This window comes from Physeter macrocephalus, chromosome 21 (genome assembly GCF_002837175.3).
Source record: "Physeter macrocephalus isolate SW-GA chromosome 21, ASM283717v5, whole genome shotgun sequence".
Lineage (NCBI taxonomy): Eukaryota > Metazoa > Chordata > Mammalia > Artiodactyla > Physeteridae > Physeter > Physeter macrocephalus.
Window position 1 is genome coordinate 31886000 of NC_041234.1, and position 17485 is coordinate 31903484.

Here is a 17485-nt window from a genome sequence, read left to right on the forward strand (position 1 = left end):
CCGGCAGAGAGCCCGACCCACAGCAGGGCCGAGGGAGCAGGTGCGAATGAGCTGGAAGGGGCGAGTCTCCCACTTTCCCCCCTTGGGGCCCTCAGTCCTAACACTGCACTGGGAGCCTGGGTTGATCCGGCCACGTAACTCTCAGCTTCTTCTTGTGTTTCTAGGGGAGGAAGGCGATGGCTTCAATCCCTCTGCCTCCGGGTCAGAAGGCAAGATCCTCTGAAACCCAGGTAGATGGGACATGTGGGAGGTTGAGCATCTTCTCCTGGTTGAGGATGGGTGCACGGGCTCCTAGAGAAAGTCCATTGGCCGAGCACGTGATCCTGAAGCTTCTAGCACCGACAGCTGGCTGACTCCTTTCCCCTCTCCCTGGGGAGGCAAGGAGGCCATGGAGGCGGGAGAGCCCTTCCCCCATTCCAGCCCCTGGAAGTGCTACTTTACCAGATTCATTGATTAGCTCTAGCAGTTTTCTGGTAGCATCTTTAGTATTCTCTATGTACAGTATCATGTCATCTGCAAACAGTGACAGCTTTACTTCTTCTTTTCCGATTTGGATTCCTTTTATTTCTTTTTCTTCTCGGATCTGATTGCTGTGGCTAAAACTTCCAAAACTATGTTGAATAACAGTGGTGAGAGTGGGCAACCTTGTCTTGTTCCTGATCTTAGTGGAAATGGTTTCAGTTTTTCACCATTGATAAAGGCATTTTAAAGACTCTCACTACACCTACCAAAGAGATGAACTTATTCAAAACATATTAGAGATGTGCTATCTGTCAGCAGAATTCTTTACAGGCCACTCCCAAGGTAAGCACCAGAAGTTTTCCCCAACCAACTTCCCATCCAACAGGAACTTCTGGCAGTTGGATTTCATAGAAGCAATGCTTGCAGAACGTAGGAGGTTTTGTCTACTGATGGTGTGTATGATGTCAGAATGGCCTGAAGTTTTCCTCTCTTCAAAAAGTCAGTGCTCAGGCAATGGTATAGGTTCCCTTAATAAACGTAATTTCCACTTTGGGGATACCAGAGCACGTTGAATCAGACAGAAAAAGTCAATTTATTTCCACTGTTGTTCAGGAATTACAAAAATGTTTAGATTTCTACAAGCTATCATATAGCCTATCATTCTTATTCCTGTGGACATGTACAGCAAATGAATCAAACTCTAAAGAAACTCATTGGCCAAGATTCAGCAACCAATTAGGGTTAAAAAGGCCTACAGCTTTACCACTAGCTTGTTAAAAATTAGAGCAATCCTTGTCAACAAGCATGAAATCACTCTTTTTGAACTTATGTTTAGCAGGCCTATGAATTTTGGTCTGAGACCATGTCCTGTGCCTAATTTAACTGAATCTTCCCATAATCATATTCAATTCTTAAAAGGGTTTCTCTCTTCCCCAGAAACCCTGAGACATAAAGTCATAAGAACCTGGAAAGACCCCCTGGAAAAAGTCTGCCACCTCTATCAAAAAGGAGGTTTCATCTACATAAAAGAGTCCCAGGAAAAGACAGGCTGTCACCACACTGGGAGGGACCTTTCCATGTAAAATAAAAAAATACAGTTGGATTCATGCTTTCCCTATGAAGCCAGTACCTCAGGAGGACTGGACTGTCACTCCCACAAAGGACTTGAACCTTAAGTTTTCTAGAGTGACTGATACTGGTATTGAGCTCAACTGAAATGAGGTTGAAGGGTAGCAGAATACGTCACTTTGGCAAAAGGATTATTTTGAGCTGAATGCAGTTGAGAAGAAGCAGGTACCAGAAAAGCTCCCTGCCCTCCCATTTGCCTAAAAGTAAGATATAAATTTTCGTGGGAGATTGGGATTGACATATACACGCTACTATATATAAAATAGATAACCAATAAGGACCTACTGTATAGCACAGGGAACTCTACTCAATACTCTGTAATGACCTATATGAGAAAAGTATCTTAAAAAGAGTGGATATATGTATATGTATAACTGATTCACTTTGCTGTACAGCAGAAACTAACACAACATTGTAAACCAACTATACGCCAATAAAATTTTTTTTAAAAGATATAAATTTTCAAAGGTGTCTCTCCTCTCCTCTCTCCCAGGAAGGACAAAAGTTAATCACGGGAGGCAACTTTAGACCCTATCAGCCTGGAGATGGCACCTACATAACAAACTTTATTAACTAGCCTTTATCTACCATTAGCCTTCTCCCATATATTTATGTTCCCACAGTATGCTGCCCTTGGAAACCTAAAACTGCTTTTCTTTGTCCTGTCGTTTCCCCATAAATTTATTGTTCTTTGTTGAAGATGCTATATAAGCCGGAACTCTAAGCCACCGTTTTGAGTGACTCATTGTTCCCTGGGTATCTCCCATATATACATGAGGTATATAAGTTAATAAACTTGTTTTCTCTTATTAATTTATATTTTATTAAAGGGGTCTCAGCCAAGAACTTAGAAGGGTAGAAAGAAAATTATTTTTTCCTCCCCTACAAGCAAACAATACCATTCTCATAGACTGCCTTGCTGTCGTAGTCACAGCAGAGTTATTTCAATTACCTAAGAATCAGATTTTACTAGAAAACACATATTACACTGCTTTTTTTTCTATGCTCCAAGTAATGTTCTCCACAATTACATATTTCTAATCAACTCCATATTGTATTCTCAGAATAGACATGATCTGGACTTTTAAGTCAAACAAGTCAATTATTGGCAGAGTAAAGGTAGAACCATCTTCATTAGTAATTTTTTATAATACCAAAGTAAAGTAACTAATATGCATCAAGATACTCCAGCCCTAAATTTGACAGAAAAATGTTTTAACTAGTTTGACTGGAAGGATCCTTATAGAAGAAAGAACTCTCTTAACTATACTACAATCAAGAGAACTGTAGGAGTAATCCCACTAGAGAACTGTTCTCTCGCCTTTACTATGGTAAGGGTTTGGTTCAATAAGACTACTGATAGCTGTAAAGATAGTGACGGTAAATAACATCATACAAACTGGTGGGAATCCTATCAACAGACCCCGTAAGATATATATAAACGAGATCTCCCTACTATGTTTGGGACATGGCAATGCCCTGAGTCTATTTTAATAGCCCCTAGGATTATAGGTGGATAGTTTCTCTTAATATATCTGAGGCTAAAATCAGTCTTCACAACTAGACTTGTATTCCTGAGCCCTCCCACTATGCAATCTGTTTAAGGGGCCTGTTTGGGACCACACAAGGGCAAAAGAAGGCTTATCGGAATACAATCCTGGAAGAAACAGGAACAGGCACAGGTATAGCTAACTCTTTCGGTAATGAGATTTTGAATAATAAACTTGGTGCGTTGGGATAACTACAAAAACACATAATACAATGGCAAACTGCATGGAATCACATAATGCAAGATGTTTAAAAGCCATGGAAACTCAAGTCAAATGGAAACTGATAAAATTCTGGAATTGGACTGTTTGGAATAATCTAATGATGGGGCAAAAAAAAAAACACCACGTAGGTCTCAGAGTCACTCATCTGTACAATCCAGGAGCAGTTAGCTATCAAATAACTCTAGGATAGCATCACTAGTTCAGAATTACTGCATATTCAAGGGAACAAGCAGGTATTGGACTATGACTATACCAGAAGGGATAGAAGAATGGTTTAAAACAGCATCTAATTAATACACAAACAGAAACCTGGCATTTATAGATAGCCACTGCAGAAGATAGGTCTTATGTCACTGTATTAATTTTAGGATGCAAGTTCTCTCCAGTCCCAGTATGGATAAACAAAAGTAGATGTCTATTATTCAGGGAGATTTGCATGCCTGTTATTGATTTGGACCAATGCAAGCAACGGCCCATAGGCTGGGTTGTTCCGCAAGACTTAAAATAATTAAAACCAACTATATTAAGCACTGGAAGCTCAATTTGTACCCTTCAAAGAGTGCCTCATAATAATATACTAGAAATGACCATGGCTGTCTCTGTGTTTTGCATCTGGGAAATACTATTTGGGGAGATGGAACCATTACTGCAGGGCTACATTATGTACGTATGATGTTAATTACTGAACAACAGGAACTCGGGAGAAATTCATTGGGCTTATAAGAAAAAAAATCTTTTCTTTCTTTCTTTTTATTTTTTAACGTCTTTATTGGAGTGTAATTACTTTACAATGGTGTGTTAGTTTCTGCTGTATAACAAAGTGAATCAGCTATACATATACATATATCCCCATATCTCTTTCCTCTTGTGTCTCCCTCCCTCCCACCCTCCCTATCTCACCCCTCTAGGTGGTCACAAAGCACCGAGCTGAAATTAGAACACTCCATAACACCATACACAGGAATAAACTCAAAATGGATTAAAGACCTAAATGTAAGGCCAGACACTATAAAACTCTTAGAGGAAAACATAGGCAGAACACTCTATGACATATATCACAGCAAGAGCCTTTTTGACCCACCTCCTAGAGAAATGGAAATAAAAACAAAAATAAACAAACGGGACCTAATGAAACTTAAAAGCTTTTACACAGCAAAGGAAACCATAAACAAGACGAAAAGACAACCCTCAGAATGGGAGAAAATATTTGCAAATGAAGCAACTGACAAAGACTAATCTCCAAAATATACAAGCAGCTCATGCAGCTCAATATCAAATAAACAAAGAATCAAATCCAAAATTGGGCAGAAGACGTAAATAGACATTTCTCCAAAGAAGATATACAGGTTGCCAACAAACACATGAAAGGAGGCTCAGCATCACTAATCATTAGAGAATGCAAATCAAAACTACAATGAGATATCATCTCACACTAGTCAGAATGGCCATCATCAAAAAATCTGCAAATAATAAATGCTGGAGAGGGTGTGGAGAAAAGGAACCCTCTTGCACTCTTGGTAGGAATATAAATTGACACAGCCACTATGGAGAACAATTTGGAGGTTCCTTAAAAAACTAAAAATAGAACTACCATATGACACAGAAATCCCAGTACTGGGCATATACCCAGAGGAAAACATAATTCAAAAAGAGTCATACACCGCAATGTTCATTGGAGCACTATTTACAATCACCAGGATATGGAAACAACCGAAGTGTCCATCGACAGATGAATGGATAAAGAAGGTGTGGCACATATATTCAACGGAATATTACTCAGCCATAAAAAGAAATAAAACTGAGTTATTTGTGCTCAGGTGGATGGACCTATAGCCTGTCATACAGAGTGCAGTAAGTCAGAAAGAGAAAAACAAATACTGTATGCCAACACATATATATGGAATCCAAAAAAAAAAAAGAACTAATGGTTCTGATGAACCTAGGGGCAGGTCAGGAGTAAAGACACAGATGTAGAGAATGGAATTGAGAATGGACTTGAGGACACGGGGAGTGGGAAGGGTAAGCTGGGATGAAGTGAGAGAGTGGCATGGACATATATACACTACCAAATGTAAAACCGATAGCTAGTGGGAAGCAGCCGCAAAAAATCTTAATTAGGGACTTCCCTTGTGGTCCAATGGTTAAGACTTCACCTTCCAATGCAGGGGGTGCAGGTTTGATACCTGGTCAGGGAGCTAAGACCCCACATGCCTCCCAGCCAAAAAACCAAAACATAAAACAGAAGCAATATTGTAACAAATTCAATAAAGACTTTAAAAATGGTCCACATCAAAAAACAAACAAACAAAAATTAATTATCAGGTCCCCAGAGAGCTAGCTACTCCTTGGCCTTGGACTGGGTAAGACTTCATAAGGAACTACAAAATAATACTTAAATAATTAATCATTTGAAAGAGCAAGTCATAAAGATAATACAACAGTTTGTAAAAGTAATGTATGAGGAGCAGAGAGCTTGCACATTGCTAATAAAGAGTGTGCTTTAACTACTGGTAAGACATATTTAAAGGTTTTTTTTTCCCTAACGCATATATTGCACTGACTTTTAAAATTCACCCTATGGTAATTTTCCTAATTGCTTTGCTTAGCTATTGTATGGACTTACTAGATATTTAGGTGGCAGCAAACTGCCCACAGAAAGGTAGAAACTGCAGTGAGATAATTAGAAAAGTGTGGTGTTATTATAAAAGGAAAGTTGTAAGGATTTTAAAAAAATGGAATTTTCCCTGTTGCCAAAAGAGGAGACCTTCCCCCCCACCTTCCCTTTTCGTAGAGTATTTCCTTGAGAAAACTGGTATTTGTAAATCCTCCCTCTGCCCCTCTGCCCCTTTGATATGTATGCAAATCTTTTAAAAGGTTAAATAAGCCTTTTGTCAGCATTATAACCCAGGAATGTTTTTCTTAAGGGTCTGGGAGACACCTCATTGACATGTAGACAACAAGGAAGATAGTACCCTATCTCCCTGTCACCCTGGGAGCTTAGCCTAGGCACCTGGCTCTAAGCTGGAACTACTTGCTTGTCATAGAGACAGGAGAAGTTTGATTTTGCCTTTAGATAAAGGCAATTAACTAGCACAGATGGCCACTCCCATTACCAGGTGAACTTAGGATGAACTATGAAAGAATGTAGACCAAATCGTCCTGTCAAGTCCTCTTGCATGAGGACTTGATAAGTTATCATTTATCTTGAAAACAAGCAGGAAATGGACTCTATCTGCTCTGTCCCAGAAAAGGGTGAGACTTCTTTCTGTCTTCGCAATCTCTTTAGCTAATTGCTTGTGATGCGCACTGTAGTCTGCTTTGATGCTTATTCAATAACAAAACAATTTTCTTTCTATTTTATATTTGTAGAGATTTCCTGGGTTGCTAAGAGATTTAATTTTTTTTTTCCCTAACATGCAACCACGCTGACTCTGGCTACTGATTTTTCTGTGACAAATAAAGTCTCCCATCACTGACTCAGGAGTCTCATGGCCTCTGTCAACATACTTGAAACTGTGGCAAGCCAACTTCTTAGCTTACAAGTAGGGTAAAATCTCAGCCCCTACACAGTTCTTGACACCAAGGACCACGACCAATCTGCATTCACATGGCAAGGCCTTCCATATGCGTTGGCAGTGCTCTCCCAGAAGTAATGAGAGTACCTTGGCGTTTCGCACCAGTGAGTGGGTCAGGCTTTAGCGAGACTGCCTCTACCCTCTGCTGTCCAAACTTTTCACTATATAGATGAAGTCTTCTTGGTTAGCCAGTCGGAAGCCTTAATTTCAATGGCTCCGCCCATAGTATTATTACGCCTTTGACATCAGAGGTCGCTGGTAAACCCTGACAAAATTCGACTAAAGTGTCTGGGACCTCTGGGTGGATGGATGATGCTCTATCCCTCTTGAAATGAAAGAAAAACTTCTACCTCTTTGAACCCTATGCCAAAAAGGAAGCCCAACATCACACTGGGCTCTTTGGGAATGGGAGACAATATGTGCCTCACCTGGACATTCTATTTGATCCTTTATATTGGCTACACCACAAACAATGTCTTTTGAGTGGGGCCCAAACCAACGGTCAGTGTAGGATGCTGTCCGGCACGCTGTGGCACATTCTCTGCTCTCTGCCTTCAGGGTCCCCAAAGTCTAAATGACCCTGTTGAGCTACCAGTCTGTATAACTGATGATGTTGCCTACTGGGGCCGCTAGCAACGGGGGGCAGCCTCCGTTTGGAAAAGCCCCCTAGGGTACCAGTTTTGTCTTCTTCCTTACACAGCTACTAGCTATACCCCTTATGAAAAGCAGCTATTAGCTTACTACTGCGCCCTTGTCGAAACTGAACACCTAACTCATGGAGGCCTTGCAAACCCTCCAGCTTGATACTCCCCTTTGGGGGTAGGTCAATTCAGACTCGATGACTAACAAGGTGGGAAAGGCCCAACAGCCTCATTTGTCAAAAGGAAAGAGTATATTCAAGAGCACAGCTGGCCTGGCTTCACATGAAAATGGGACAGATTCTCCCTTTGGGGGAAAATCTGTTTCCCACTCTGCCAACCATGGGGCAAGGCTGCTGGGCTTCATGGGGCACTCGATTCATAGAAGATCCCTCAAATGCCTAGACCTGATCCACTCATGACTGGTCTAAGCTGGAATCTAATGGTTTCTACCGGGCTCTGTGGCTGTTCAACCTTAGTAGAACTGAGAATGGATGTGAGCGCTCCCCTCAGCAGGCAGAACTCAAGCCTATGCTTGTAACTCTGGCCAATATTCCCGTTGATATCTATTGACTCTTAAGCTATTGCCAATGTCCAGCTGTTCAGTCTCCCACTTGGAAGACTACAGGCTGGGAGACTGGGCAGCCTTCTTTGGTATCGTGGGCCATGGAAAAAAACAAGGCTACTAACTGAACAGTCTGGGTCACCCATGTAGGTGCCCATGGTAAGGGTCCAGTCTCTGATGACACTGACTGGAATCACACTGCTGATGGAGCCTTCAGGGCCTATATTACTGCTATTGCTTTTCTGCATCCATCATCACATGGATATGGCATCACAACCATCATCACAGACTGGGCGCAAATTGCAAGACTATATCTTTCTGACGCAGAAGCTACCATTGCCTGCCAAAACGTGACTCCTTCTAAAAGATGACCCATTGGGATGAGGAAGGACACACTGCATGAATTGTGGGCCCGCCTGCTCCTGGCATACTGCATCACACCTCAAGAGCCTGCTCTCAGGGATGTCACCACTCTTGCACCATTGTTGACATTTTTTCAGGTTGAAGTGTTGCTGTTTCAGTCTGCTCAGCTGACTCCAGCCACACTGCTGTGGCCCTTAGAATTAATCTGTGTCAGGTTTTCAGCATCCTGGACTATTTATCTGCAGCCTGAAAATGGTACACCTTTTACTGCAAAAGCCATGTAATGATAGGCTGATAGTCAAGGTATCTGATGGACTTCCACACTCCCAACCATCCACCAGCATCTGGTATTGTCGAGTGTTGGAATGGCCTCCTCAGAAATGGACTCAAAAGGATTTCAGATTCTATCACCCTTGCCTCCTTCTGGTCCATACCCCCTAGTAAAGCAGTTGGGTCAATGAATATGGCTCTCCCCAGAAAGTAATCAGTTCCTTTCAGCTGCTCCCTGGGTAATTAGTGATCAGGGGTTATATGGACATATTTCGACAATCTGGGATCCTCCATTGAACATTCCTGGGTATAATCTTTCTTTCACCTAGTGACCCCAGACCAGCCTGGTTGGTAACCCTCTGCGTGGCAGCCCAGCCAGCAGGGAGGGAGCCTGAGAGACTGAAATTTAATTCTGGTTCAGCTACCTGGATTTTCTGGTTGGATGGACACTGTCCTAGATCACAAGGCTAATTACTACTTGGTTCAGTACATTGCTTACTATGTCTCCCTACAGTGACCCATATGGGCCAAAGTGCACAACATAACAGATCTCTGTGAGTTTATAAAAATGTCTTTGTCTTTCTTGTACCTGACCCATTCAGATGAAAGGTCTGGGAACTAGCAGAAGATAATTGGGCAGGGGGAGGTGAATTTATAGCTACTAGAATGGGCCATAATGATTTTGTGTCAGTAGAGGATGAGGAACAACACAGAACCTGAAGAGGAAACACCGCAGACCTCAGGAGGTACAGGAAAGGGACAGGCATTAATGATCTTGGCCTTTCAAAACCACCCCCTGGAGCCTTCCTCACAAAGGAAAATGCCCTGGCACGTCTCTCCCAAACTGTTGCAAGAGCCTTAAATTTAACTGTCAGGTCTTCTAATACCTAGGACCAGGATGCTATCACCATTCCCCTTAATCTTGCTGAGAAGTCTGTCAGAAACAGCAGGTAGGGTCCCAGCTCCTGCATCTCACATGCAAAACACCTGCCAACACCTCCAAATATCTCCCTGAACCACTTCCCTTGGTCATCACTCAGCCATTCTGTGGGGCAGAAGAATGCCATGTGGCCAGGGGCATGGACATCTAGGACTAGACACAAGTTTTCAAACAGAACTGAGAACACCTGACAATGTCGAACTTCACCTGAGCCCTGAAAACAGTGACAGTTAAGAAATCCCTCCTACCTATTTGTGTTCCTTTTTGAGAAATGACCTACCACAAACAACCATTCTTCCCACATGACTTGGATAAGTCTGGCTGTCCACTCTTTCCCATGACCCCCATACGACTTGCAAATGACTCCCTTGTTTACCTGTGACAAGAACAAATGCAGACCTTTCTCCTTTTGCCTGTATCTGCAGACAAGGCCAGACACAGACCCTCCAACTCCCCATTCTGTCATGAATGATTGAGATTAGAAATCTGTCTCCCTTAAATATTTACAAATGATGTGACCGACAAGGGCTTAATTTCTAAAATACAAACAGCTCATACAACTCAATAACAAAAACAAACAAAAAAAAAACAATCAAATAAATGGGCAGAAGACCTAAACAGACATTTCTCCAAAGAAGACATACAGATGGCCAATAGGCACATGAAAAGATGCTCAACATTGCTAATTATTAGAGGAATGCAAATTAAAACTACAATGAGGTATCACCTCACATCAGTCAGAATGGCCATCATTAAAAAGATCACAAACAATAAATACTGGAGAGGATGTGGAGAAAAGGGAACCATAAGTATATGCTTGTTTCTCTAACAAGGTCCATCAATATCTATATTGTTCTCCTAAACAAGAATAAGAGAACCATAGGATTCTTTGTTTTTCCTTTCACTCACTCTCCAACTATCTCTTGTGTGTATAATTGTCATTTTAGTTCCATTTTGTAATGATATACATTCATATACATTTGAATTGTATTTTTTCATTTAGATAACAGAAACAAGCACTGATGTCAAAAATATACTTGAAGAAAACTTTATCACACTAATGGAAAATGCAAAGATTACTTGAAAAAAATACAGACATACTCTGTACTTTAGTAGTAAGTCTGAATTATCATAAAGAGACGAATGGTCCTATCTTAAAATACAAGTTTAATGCAAACTCACTGACAACAAGAGGATTATTTTTAAATTTGGTAAGCTGATTATAAATTGTGTACGGAAAATAAAACAGTCAATAAAACAGTAAATTTCTGAAAAAGAAGAGTAATCAGAGACTTAGCCCTCCTATGTATTAGAATAAACTATAAATACAGAGGAATTAGAATCATAAAGACTACGACTATTAGATCAACAGAAGAGAATAAGGTGCATAAATATACCCAGAGTTATGTATTAGAATATAAATATTTATATCCTAATGTAGTGTTGCATATTAGTGGGGAAAATATAGGTTATTCAATAACGGGTATTGGGACAAATGTGTAGGCATCTTGAAGAAAATGAAGATTGATACCTAGCTAAGGCTTTACAACAACAACCAAAAATCCAAATAGACACAGACTTAAAAGCAAAACTAAAAACATGAAAGTATCAATACTAAAAAGAAAATGCAGGAATTTTTTTTAAATATAGCTGAGCAATGGGGAAGGCCTTCTACTTATGACACAAAGCTTGGAGGACATAACAGATCGATAAGCACAATTATGTGAAATGCATGGAGAAAAAGTCAATATTTTCCTTTAAAAGACAACTGAGAAGTTGAGGGAAAGTATTTGGGACCCATATAAAAGACAAAGAGCTACTGTCATTAATACGTAAATAGCAAAAACTTAATAGAAAAATGGGCAAAGGAAATTTAAAATCAGCTCAGGAAAAATAATATAAATGGATGTTTAAACACAATTACATATATTCGACCTTAGTCATAACATGAGAAATGCAAATTAGATCTGTAGTAAGATACCATGTTTTAACTTATTATATGGGCCAAAAAGAAAAATATGACAAGACACTCTTCTGTCTTGGGTATGGTGAAAACAGGCATTGTTTTTTTTTGTTTGCGGTACGCAGGCTTCTCACTGTTGTGGTCTCTCCCGTTGTGGAGCACAGGCTCCGGAAGTGCAGGCTCAGTGGCCATGGCTCACGGGCCTAGCCGCTCCGCGGCATGTGGGATCTTCCCAGACCGGGGCACGAACCCGTATCCCCTGAATCGGCATGCGGACTCTCAACCACTGTGCCACCAGGGAAGCCCAGGCATTCTTATACAACTGATACAACCCACAAAGGTCATTTTGCTATATCAATCAAAAATAAAAATGCATATATATCGTTTGTCCTGAGAATTCCATTTGCAGAAATTTCTCTTTAAACATATTCCCTCTTGTGTTAACTGAAATATGTATAAGGATGAAATAAGGATTTTCATTGCAGCATTGTCTGTAATAGCAAAAGACTGGAAGCATCTTAAATGTCTATTAACGGGGGGCTGGTTATATCGTGATATATCCATATAATTGTATAAGATTCAGCCTTTAAAAAGAATGAGGCAACTCATTACATCTACTGACATTTAATGATCACCAATATTTATTGTTAAATGAGAAAAGTGTTGGAAGTTTAAAAATGGCTATAGCAGAGTGTGTGTCTGTGTGTGTATGTATGTATGTTTTTGTAGCTGTCTTTGGAAAGGGTTTATGGGAGACTGTGGTCAAAATTGGAGGGTAGGTATTCTTTTCCTTTTCAAAAGATTTTTACAAAATATAATACTCATTCAAAAAATACATGAAACATAAATATTTGGCTTAACTAATTATTCAAGGCAAATACCTACGTAATTCTCACTCTGGTCTGGAAACAGAACATTGCCACCTCTTTGCCCAGAAGCCTTCCCCATGCCTCTTTCCCTCCTTCCACCCAGCCTCCCCATCAATCATGGAAACCACTATGCTGGCCTCTGATAGTAAGCACTAGCTTTTGAGTATCACCACCTAACCATACATCCCTGTACAAAATGGTTTTGTTCTGCTTTAATTTACATAAATTAAAACAATACAAATTATTTTGTGTCTGGCTTCTTTCACTCAATATTATGTTCAATTTCTGTATCCATTCTACTATTGATACACATTTAAGTTATTTCCAGTTTCTTGCTGTTACAAGTAATGCCACAGGGAGCATTTAAATGTGTGTCCCGGTACATTAGCCAAGGATTTATCTTGGGTATTTTCCTAGGAGAAGTGTTTCCTCATATGGTCTATGTGTGCTTTGATAAAGAAGGCTAAAATGTTTTCCAAAGAGATTGTGCCAATTGACACTCCCACCAGCAGCATATGAATTGCTGATATGAGCTAACATAGCAGCAGCTATATGTGCTGAAATGAGTATATGAACTACTGATATGACCCCTATCCTTGCTAACACTTGTCATTGTTAGGCTTCTTAATTTTAGCCATTCTGGTGGGAGTGTAGTGGTATTACATTGTGGTTTAACTTTTGCATTTCCCTGACGACTAAAGAGATTGAGTACCATCTCAGGTGTTATTAGCCATTTGGATTTCTTCTTTTGTTACACACCTATTCAAATAAGGCCTCTGACTACCGGGTAGTCTGCTTTTTCTTATTGTTTTGTTGTTCTTTATACATCCTGGATATAAGTCCTCTGTTGTCTGTTTCTTCTTCCACTCTGTGTCTTGTGATTTTCTTCTCAATGGAAGTAATTATCATAAAAGTCAGGAGAGTAGTTATCTTTGGGAGTAGGGGGATTTTGGAATGCTGACTATGGGCATTTTATAGACCTACATAGTGAAAGATCACTGAGCTGTACATGTCTGCTTTGCACACTTTTCTGTATATATGTTATATTTCACAATAAAAACATTTTTAAAAGATAAGCTGAATCTACGACCCACTAACTCCACCCCTATGCATATAGTCAAGAGAGGGGTGGACACATGTACATGACAAGACATGAACAAAAATGTTCATGGCAGCATTGTTTATAATTCATATTCTATCTCACCAAAAGACTTAAAGTTACTAAAAATTGATAAAAATTTGTTTTGTGGGACACCTTTTGTGAACTTAAAAGGAGAAAATAAGAATATGTTCTCAGCTGCTTTTATCTGTATAAAGAAACTCATGCAGAGAAAACTAACTAACTTGGTTATATGTATTAAAGAGAGATGAACAGATAGGAGAAAGATGGGTAAGAGAATTTAGACTATATAGCTTTGTATATTTAAAATTTTTATATATATTTTAATTTTTTATTTTTGAGCCATGTGTCTATTATTTTTTTTAAATTAGATTAAAAAACTATTACTAATATCCTTAGAGTGATAAGATGTTACATCCATAAAACAAAAATAGTATGCTATTATAAGGGAATATCCTGAAAAGAAACAGAGCTATTTAAAATAAAAACGTATGTATGGTTGTCATCAAAACAGATGCCATCTTGGGCCTCTGCAGTTCCTCCTGTCCTTCCAGTGACCCTGCCTAGAGCTGTACTCTGTAGTAAGCCTCTTCTCTGTCACCAAGCGCTTTGTAGTGAATAGATATTGTTTCACGATCGTTAGGTCTGGTGGCCTCTACGCTCTGGTAGTCTTTAAACAATAATGAAGGGCTTCCCTGGTGGCGCAGTGGTTGGGAATCCGCCTGCTAATGCAGGGAACAGGGGTTCAAGTCCTGGTCCAGGAAGATCCCACATGCCACGGAGCAACTAAGCCCGTGTGCCACAACTACTGAGCCTGTGCTTTAGAGCCCATGAGCCACAACTACTGAGCCCGCGTGCCACAACTACTGAAGCCTGCACACCTAGAGCCCGTGCTCCGCAACAAGAGAAGCCCATGCACTACAAAGAAGAGTAGACCCTGCTCGCCGCAACTAGAGAAAACCCACGTACAGCAACAAAGACCCAAAGCAGCCAAAAATAAATAAAAATAAAATAAATTTATAAACAAGAATGAAGACCTTCACTGACATATTCCCAGTGCTCATAAGACCAGTTACCCATTCATAAATCTTGACTTAGGAATGCACTTCCTGTTTCCAAGCACATACCTCCATACCCTAGGTTAACTATGAAATTGTCCCAATCATCCCTCAGCTGTGTGGAATGCAGCTGCAAATACTTCTGGATCATCGCCCCCCTGATCCCACCCTGTGAGTAAGTTACCCTATAACAATAAACTGATCCATTGATTATATGGAGCTGCCTGCCTCATTTTTCAGTCTCAAGATACCTTCCCAGTTTGGTGGGCACTTTTCATTGCCTCCATCCTCCAACAATATAGAACAGCATTAATGAGAGACACAGAAGAAAATCTGGGAGATGAAGTTTAAAAAAAAAACTTCTAGAAAGGCGAGCAAAAGAAAAAGAAATGGAAATCAGTAGGACAAAGAATTTAAAATATGGAGGATCAACAACTGAACAAGAATAGTTTTTTGAAAAGCAGAGAAGACGTGTGTATGGGTAGAAAAGGACTAGACTGGAAACAGACTTGTAAAATTCTACACAAAAATGATTTCCAACCTAGAATTCTATACCCAGCCAAAAAGATAAATTTAGTGTCAGGGTCAAATAAATATATTTCCATGGTATTTATTACTTTTTTTACTTCTGTAAGTTTATTTATACAATTATATATATTATATAAATACATTTTTGCATGACATTTTCAGACATGCAAAGCTTCATAAAGTTCACCTGTCATGCATCCATTCTCAAGGATATACTGGAGGATGTGCTCCCCCCAAAATTAGGGGGTAAACCAAGAAAGAGGAAGACACAGGATCCATGAAACAGGAAGGAAGATACAGGATTCCCAGGAAAGGGAATCTGACACAAGACAGAGGTAAAAAGGATTTCCTGAGGGATGGCGAACAGAACACACCAAGGTCATAGTTGTGTGTGAAGCTGAGAGAGCAATCAAACCAGCCTTCAGTGAATCAATAAGGTCCAGGAGAGATTTCTTCAAAGAGAAGACACTGATACCCAGAGCTGAGATAGCGCCCCCTCCATTACTAGCTGTGTTAACTTGGGCCAGATAGTTTTTCTTTATGCCCCGGTTTCCCCTTCTATAAAATGGGAATAACAATGGTACCTACTTCTCCAGGTTGTTAGGAAGATGAGTTAGTATATGTAGTGTGTGTGTAACAGTGCTGGGCATATAGTAAACATTATATGAGTGTTTATAGTTATTGTCACTATGATCATTACCTAATATGTTTGAATATACAGAGTGGAGATTTAAACAACTGGAAAGAATTTGGAGTTGAATTATTGATATGTATATAGTAAAGCAAAGAAATGACTAAACCAGAAAAAAATAGTTAATTCCAGGCAAAAGAAAAAGTTGTGCAGAAATAGTAATCACAGCATGGATACTACATGACTTAACTATAAACAGTCACAATAATAAACCCTGACAGTAGATCTAATCAAAACAGTGATAGCTAAAGGCAAACGTGTATATGAGTGGAGGTGCATGGAAAAGCTGAATCTCTACCTTCCATAGTGGAAAGTCAATAGATAATGCCCAAAATGAAAAAAAAAATCCATTAAAAAGATTAAGAGTGTTTGCTTCTAGGGAGTTGGAATCTGGGAGAAACAAAGCAGGGAAGAGCCACTGTCTTAAGAAGACTTCGAAAACGACTTGGCACCTTTTGCCACTTATAAATAAAACTAGAAACTAATTTCAAATTACAAAGTGGCAAAAAATATTCACAAAAATATATAAGAATGATAAAGGGTTGTTAACCTTAATATTCAAAAAAAACTGTAAACATCCATAAGCTAAAATAAATAAGTCAGCAATGGACAGGAAAAGGAAATTCACATAAGGGAAATAAATCCAATAAAAATCCCCTGATTATGTTGCCTGGTTAAAAAAAAGTCATACAAATTAAAATAATGAGATATTATCTTTCATTCTGGATGAATTCCGGTCCCTGGGCACCTCTTCTTCTTCCTTACCTCACAGGAGTTGTCACATCCCCCTGTAGTCAGGGCCAGGGATGGCCCAGGAGCACACCGGTTGGCTGGCATCTTCCCCCTGGGCCTAAGCACCCGAGCTCTCTTGCTGACAACTCCACTCTTCCCAGGAACCCGAGGTCAGGTGGGCACCTGTGGACTCAACCAGAGCTGCTGGGGCCCGAAGGAAGATCCTGCAGCCTTCACTATGGGGTCTGGCCCAGGGGCTCCACAGAGACTCCAAGAAACCTGGAAAGACAGTGTCCACTTGGTCAGGCATTCAACATTCACCCCACAAGCGCTTCCTGAGGGCACCGAAGTATAGTTCACGACACTGGATACTGTGGAGTATACAAAGCCACATCAACACTGATTCAAGTTATTCATCACAATGGAATATGAGCAAGACCATGAGATTTAGACTAAAATTAATAAAAGCTTCATTTCTAGCTCTGCCAACCTTTAGCTATATGAATATGAAAATGTTTCTTCAGATCTTTTCCCAAAACAAATCAAAATTATTTATTTCAAGGGGTTGTGAAAATTAAATGAGATGATGTTTTTAAGGCACTCAGCACCAGACTGGCCCAGGTAAACATTTAATTCATATTAGCAAGTACTGTTATTACAAGGAATCATGTAATATACAGAAGGAGGTAGCACAACAATCACATCATCTATGTGTTGCTGTAGTTATTATTATCTCATTTTATGCATACAGAAACAGAGGTTTAGTGATGTTAAATCAAACTCAGTCTACCTGGCTTCCAAGTTCACATTC

The 17485-nt window shown here is 39.9% G+C and overlaps 1 protein-coding gene across 2 annotated transcripts in view; it reads right to left on the bottom strand.

Moving 5' to 3' along the window:
• Positions 1 to 17485, bottom strand: part of ZNF81 (zinc finger protein 81) — an 81819-nt gene that overhangs the window by 59046 nt on the left and 5288 nt on the right. The window contains exon 2 of one of the 2 annotated variants that reach the window (XM_024116887.2): positions 16708 to 16953. In XM_024116887.2, the coding sequence (XP_023972655.1) occupies positions 16708 to 16779 (72 nt within the window). In that variant the 5' untranslated portion in view covers positions 16780 to 16953. Of the gene's footprint in view, positions 1 to 16707; positions 16954 to 17485 lie in introns of those variants that run through there. The other variant, XM_055081658.1, reaches the window with a different exon arrangement.